Here is a 6907-nt window from a genome sequence, read left to right as displayed (position 1 = left end):
ACGTCCGTAGGCGCGCCCGTGACGTCAGAGGGTAATGGCGTCCGCGGCGCTGGAACCCTGGCAGACGGCGGCTCCGCGAAGGAAAAGACGCTCTGCGGAGCGGCGACCGCGGGTCAGGGAGGTGGCCATGCGGGACCTGGAGGCCCAGCCCGAGGCGGACTGCGGAGTCGTGCTTCGTCGCATCCGGGAGGCCGGGTGAGTGCGGGCTGGGCCCTGGGACCGAGCCTCAGTCTCGGCATCTGTAAAGTGGGCAGAACCTCAAACCCTTAGGGTTATTGTGCGGATTTAACGGAGGGAACAGCTTATTACAGACTGAACTGTAGTAAAGGTTGTTGTTCCTTTTATTGCACTTCCATCTCCGTGACCTTGGGCAAAATATATCATCTCTCTGCCTCAGTTTTTTCATCCGAGAGACGAACCTGAAAACACTACTTATATAGGCTTGTTTTGACGATTTAGTGAGTTAGTTAATGTAACCCATTTGGAAAGTAAATGCATAAACCACGGTGCCTGGTGCGGGGTAAGCGCAGTACCAGCGTTTGGGATTAATATTATACCAGTATTGATTATTATTATTGCTAGAGCTGGGGAAGGAACACCAACGTGATTACCATCCTCTTGATTATCATCATTCGTTAATTGAGGAGCTGCTGTGTGCCTGCCACTGGCTTAAGCATTTTACACATTTTACCAGTTTGAGTATCTCGGTCATCTAGGATCCTGAGAGGGCTGAGTCTTAGAGACACAGATAATGTTTGGAACCAGATTTCAAGTCCTTGTCTCTGCGGCTCCAGAACCGGTGCTACAAAGCTCTCCATTATTAGGGCTTATCCCAATCCCTCATGCCTCCATGCTTTGCTCTGCACCTTATGGCTTAGAACAGTGCCTAACAGAGAGGAATAAATGTTACCTATTTTTGTTATTATTGTTGTCTTTATTCATTTGCAGTCCTTTAAGGACGCAGTAAGTAACAGTATTTGTTAGTTATTCAGATCAACAGCTGAAGGACCATCCCAACAGAGAGAGATTAGACCAATTTTATGTTCTCCTCTCCCCCAGAATTAGGGTCAAGAGACGGGGATGACTCAGAGGATACCAATGAATTAAAGAAGTTGGCTGTCCAGCCGACTGAGCCTGAGTAGAAAGCAGCAGTGACTTTGTAGGATCTTAAAAGATACCTGTGTAATGGAACATGCCCACAGATTTGGAAAACCTTTAAGGCACTTTCCATATACCCTGCATTGTTATTCTTCCTCAGCTTCTTCAGTATCCCCAGGAACTCCCTGCTTCTTCCTGTACCCCTAAGTGTGATGCAGTGCCCAGTGCTGTAAGTAGAGACGAGCCCAGCACCTTACATGCTGTTCTGTGCATGCACTCACCAGTTTACAAAGCTCTCCTTTAGCCTCTGTGAGGAACATGAGGGCAGCCTCCCACACAGATTTTTGCAGTACTGTGTATTTTCTGAGTCCCCTGAGCAATGGCGTATGGCTTATCAGTTTAAATACAGTTTTGTTTTACAAAACTTTTTTTTACGATAACTTCTAAGATTACTCTCTTAGCAACTTCCGAGTTTGCAATACAGTGTTATTAACTATAGTCGCCATGTTATACATTACATCCTGTGACTTACTTATTTACAGGGATAAAATAAGTAATAAGTAGTAAGTTTGTACCTTTGGATCCCTGTCACCCATTTCACACCCATCGCCCTGCCTGTCAGCCACCCATCTGTTCCCTGTATCTTTAAGCTCAGTTTTTTTAGATGCCATATAAAAGTGATGTCACACACTATTTGTCTTTGACTTATTTCACTTAGCATCATGACCTCAGGGTCCATCCATGTTGTTGCAAACGGAAATTTGTTTTCTTTCTTTTTTTTTTTTAATTTTATTTATTTATTTGACAGAGAGAGATCACAAGTAGGCAGAGAGGCAGGCAGAGAGAGGGGGAAAGCAGGCTCCCCGCTGAGCAGAGAGCCTGATGCGGGGCTTGATCCCAGAACCGAAGGCAGAGGCTTTAACCCACTGAGCCACCCAGGCGCCCGATTTTGTTCTTTCTTATGGCTGAATAGTATTTCACTTTATATTCGTAAATCACATCTTCTTTATCGATTCATCCCTCCATAGACATGTAGGTTGTCCTCATATCTTAGCTATTATAAATAATGCTGCAGTGAACATGGGGGTTCGTATATCTTTTGAAATAGGTGTTTTTGTCTTCTTTGGATAAATGGCCAGAAGAGAAATTGCTGGATTGTAGGGTAGTTCTATTTTTAATTTTTTAAGAAGCCTGCATATTGTTTTCCACAGTGGTTGCACCTACCTGCATTCCCACCAACCCTGCACCAGGGTTCCCTTTCCTCCGCATCCTTGCTAACATCTATGATTTCTCTTCTTTTTGATACTAACCCTTCTAACCAGTGCGAGGAGATATCTCATTGTTTTTTTCATTTGCATTTCCCTGATGATTAATGATGTTGAACATCATTTCACGTACCTGTTGGCTCTCTGTATGTCTTCTCTGGATAATGTCCATTTGGGTCATCTTTCCACTTTTTAATCACATTGTTTTTTGTTGTTAATTGAGTTGTGTGAGTTCTTTATATATATTGGATATTAACCTTTTATAAGATACATGCTTTACAAATCTTGTCTCAGAGGTGGGGGTAGGTTGCCTGTTTCCTTTTTTGGCGATTTTCCTTGCTGGGCAGGAGCTTTTTGGTTTAATGTAGTTTCACTTACTTATTTTTGCTTTTGTTGCCTTGGCTTTTGGAGTGTGATCCAAAAAAATCATTACCAGCACCCATGTCAAGCAGCTTTTCCCTTGTTTTGTGCTAAGAGTTTTATGGTTTCAGGTCTTATACTCAAGTCTTTAATACATTTTGAGATAATTTTTGTGTATAATGTAAGGCACGTGGTGCGGTTTCATTCTTTCGCATGTGGCTGCCTGGTTATCCCAGCAATGTTTATTATAAAGAGATTGTTCTTTTCCCTTTGTATATTCTTGGCTCCTTTGTCATAAGATGCTGGACCATAGATGTGTGGGTTTACTTCTTTCTTCTTCTTCTTTTTTTATTTTTAAAGATTTATTTATTTATTTATTTGACAGAGAGAGAGAGAGAGATCACAAGTAGGCAGATAGGCAGACAGAGAGAGAGAGAGGGAAGCAGGCTCCCTGCTGAGCAGAGAGCCCGATGCGGGACTCGATCCCAGGACCCTGAGATCATGACCTGAGCTGAAGGCAGCGGCTTAACCCACTGAGCCACCCAGGCGCCCTGTGTGGATTTACTTCTGAGCTCTCTCTTCTGTTTTGGTGATCTGCGTGTCTGTTGTTAAGCCAGTGTGCCAGCAATCACTATAGCTTTATAATAGAGTTTGAAATCTGGGAGCATGATGCCTCCAGCTTTGTTCCTTCTTAAGATTGCTTTGGCTATTCAGAGTCTTTTGTGGTTCCATACAAACTTTAAAGATTCTTTGTCTTATGTTAGTGAAAAATGTCATTGGAATTTTTTTTTTTTTTGGTCATTGGAATTTTGATAGAAATTGCATTGAATCTCTGGATGGCTTTGGGTAGTATAGACAGTTTAACATTATGAATTATTCTAATCCATGAGCATGGAATGTCTTTCCATTTACTTGTGTTATCTTCAGTTTCTTTCCTTAATGTCTTGTAGTTTTCAGTATATAGGCTTTCACCTCCTTGGTTAAATTTATCTCTAAGTATTTTGGGTTTTTCTTTTTTTTTTTTTTTTTAAGATTTTATTTATTTATTTGTCAGAGAGAGAGAGAGAGCGAGCAAGCACAGGCAGAGGCAGAGGGAGAAGCAGGCTCCCTGCCAAGCAAGGAGCCCGATCTGGGACTCGATCCCAGGATGCTGGAATCATGACCCGAGCCGAAGGCAGCGGCTTAACCAACTGAGCCACCCAGGCATCCCGTATTTTGGGTTTTTTGATGCAATTGTGAATGTGATTTTTTTTTAAAAATTTATTTTTCTGATAGTTTCTTCTCAATGTATAAAAATGCAACAGATTTTTATGTACTTTTTATCCTGCAACTTTACTGAATTCGCTTATTTAATAGTTTTTTGGTGTTGTCTTTAGGGTTTTCTACGTGTAATGTCATGTCATCTGAAAAGTGACCTTTACTTCTTCCTTTCCAATTTGGATGTCTTTTATTTATTTATTTTTCTTGTGTGATTGGTCTGGCTAGGATTTCCAGTACTCCAGTTGACCCTTGGCCAACATGGGTTTGAACTGTGTGGTCCACTTAATGGGTTTTTTTTTGTTTGTTTGTTTTGTTTTTATTTTATTTTTTTTTTTTTTTTAGTAAATACAGACTTTGCTTTAACTGTTTTGTCCTTTCGGATTTTCTTTTCTTTCCTTTTTTTTCTCTTTTCAAATTTTTATTTAAATTCTAGTTAGTTAACATACAGAGCAATATTGGTTTCAGGAGAATTCAGTAATTCATCACATACAAACACCCAGTGCTCATCATTAACATGTGCCATCCCCATCACCCATCTAGTCCATTTCCTGCTCACCTTCCCTCTAACTACCGCTTGTTCTCTTATCATTAAGAGTCTCATTAAGTGACCTCTATCTCATTTAATTTTAAAAACTATTCTTAAAAAAAGTTTAAAAATAAAAGCTATTCTAAGAGTAAATATTCATATTATCCTCAGAGTTTGGGAAACACAGGCACAAAAGAGGTTAAGTAGGGATGCCTGGGTGGCCCAGTCAGTTAAGCATCTCCCTTTGGCTCGAGTCATAATCCCAGAGTCCTGGGATCGAGCCCCTTGTCGGGCTCCCTGCTCAGCGAGGCGTCTACTTCTCCCTCTCCCTTTATCCCTCCCCCTGCTTGTGATCACTCTCTCTTGCTCTCTCTCTCTCTCAAATAAATAAATAAAATTTTTAAAAAGTCACTTGCTTAACATTATAGTAAATATTAGAACCAGATACAGACCTGAGTGTGTGACTCTGAAGTCTGTGTTCTCTCTTTTTTATGTTTACCGAATATATACATAGCCCTCAGAATATTGTAGATTATGTTACTTTAGCCTTTCTCAAAACACTGAGCATCAGAAGATGCTATAATTCCGGGCTCCTGGCTGGCACTGTTAGTGGAACATGTGACTCTTGATCTCAGGGTTCTGAGTTTGACCCACATTGGGGGTACAACTTACTTAATTTAAAAAAAAAAATGCTGTAATTGGGCTTATTTTCTTTTTCCTTTTGACCCCTTCAGCCATTTCTCCCACTTCCAACCTCCTACCTCTGGCAGTCACCCATCTGTTCTGTGAGCTGTTTTTTGTTTTGTTTGGTTTAAGGTTCCACATGTAAGTGATTTCTAGTATTTGTCTTTCTGTCTGGCCTGTTTTACTCAGCATAATGCCTTCAGGATCCACCGTTGCAAATGGAAAGATTTCATCCTTTATTATGGCTGAGTAGGATTCCACTGTGTGTATTGACCACAGTATCGTTATCCATTCATCCGCTGGTGGCATTTAGGTTGTTTCTTTATTTTCACTGTTGTAAATAATCCTGCAGTGTACACAGGGGTGAATATATCTTCTTGAGTTCGTGTTTTCATTTCCTTCAGGTACTCAGAAGGGGAATTGCTGGATCCTATGGCAGTTCTATTTTTAATTTTTTTGAGGATCTTCTGTACTGTTTTTCACAGTGGCTGCACCAACTTATACTTCCACTAACAGTGCACAAGGATTTTTCTCTTCTCCACATCTTCACCAAAGCTTGTATTTCTTGTCTTTTTGTTAATGGCCATTCTAACAGGTGTGAAGTGGTGTCTCATTGTGGTTTTCATTTGCATTTCCCTGATGATTAATGGTGTTGAGCATCTTTTCATGTTCGAGTTGACCATCTGTATGTCTTTAGAAAAATGTCTATTTGGATCTGCCCATTTTTAAATTAGATTGCTTGTGGGGGTTTTTTGTTTATTTGTTTTTTGCTATTGAGTTGCATGAGTTCTTTCTATTTTGGCTATTAACCCCTTATCAGATACATGATTTGCAAATGTTTACCCATATAGTAGGTTGCTTTTTTATTTTGTGGATGGTTTTCTTGCTGGTCAGAAGCTTTTTAGTTTGATGTAGTCCCACATGTTTTTTGTTGTTGCTGCTGTTTTTACCTTTGGTATCAGGTTAAAAAAATCACTGCCAAGACCTATGTCAAGTAGCTTTTCCCCTGTGTTTTCTGCTCAGAGTTTTATGGTTTCAGGTCTTATACTCAGGTCTTGAATCCATTTTGAGTTAATTTTTGTGTATGGTGTACGATAGTGGTGCAGTTTCATTCTTTTGCATGTGGCTGTCTGGTTTTTCCCAGCACTGTTGATGAAAGAGACTCTTCTTTCTCCCTTGTATATTCTTGGCTCCTTGTCATAAGGTAGTGAACCATAGATGTGTGTGTTTGCTTCTGGACTCTCTCTCCTGTTCTGGTAAGCTTCATGTCTGTTTCTAGGCCAATATTAGATTGTTTTGATTACTCTAGCTTTGTAATAGACTGAAATCAGCAAGTGTGGTGCCTTTAGTGTGCTGCTTCTTTCTCTAGAGTGCTCTGGCTATCTTTTGTGGCGTCATATAAATTTTTGGATCCTTTATTCTATTTCTGTGAAAAGGCAGTTAGAATTTTGATAGAAATTGCATTGAATCTGTAGATGGCTTGGGGAAGTTTAGATACTTTAACACTATTCTAATCCATGAGCAAGGAGTGTTTTTCCATTTACGTATGTTGTCTTCAGTTTCTTTCCTTAACATCTTATAGTATATAGGCTTTCACCTACTTGAAGTTTATTCCTGGGTATTTTATTCTTTTTGGTGCAACTTCAAGTGGGATCATCTTCCTAATTTCTTTCTCTGGTGTTCATTATTAGTGTATGGAAACTCAACACATTTT

At 40.1% G+C, this 6907-nt stretch overlaps 1 protein-coding gene across 1 annotated transcript in view; it reads left to right on the top strand.

Annotated features, from left to right (window-relative positions):
• Positions 1-6: 6 nt before the first annotated feature.
• The window catches only part of SRRD (SRR1 domain containing), a 17411-nt gene continuing 10510 nt past the window's right edge, over positions 7-6907 (top strand). The window contains exon 1 of the mRNA XM_080821476.1: positions 7-195. Coding sequence (XP_080677602.1) covers positions 35-195 — 161 coding nt within the window. The 5' untranslated portion in view covers positions 7-34. The remainder of the gene's footprint in view (positions 196-6907) is intronic.

Source organism: Martes martes, assembly GCF_963455335.1.
Source record: "Martes martes genome assembly, chromosome: 13".
Taxonomy (NCBI): Eukaryota; Metazoa; Chordata; class Mammalia; order Carnivora; family Mustelidae; genus Martes; species Martes martes.
This window is presented reverse-complemented; position numbering and strand designations above follow the sequence as displayed.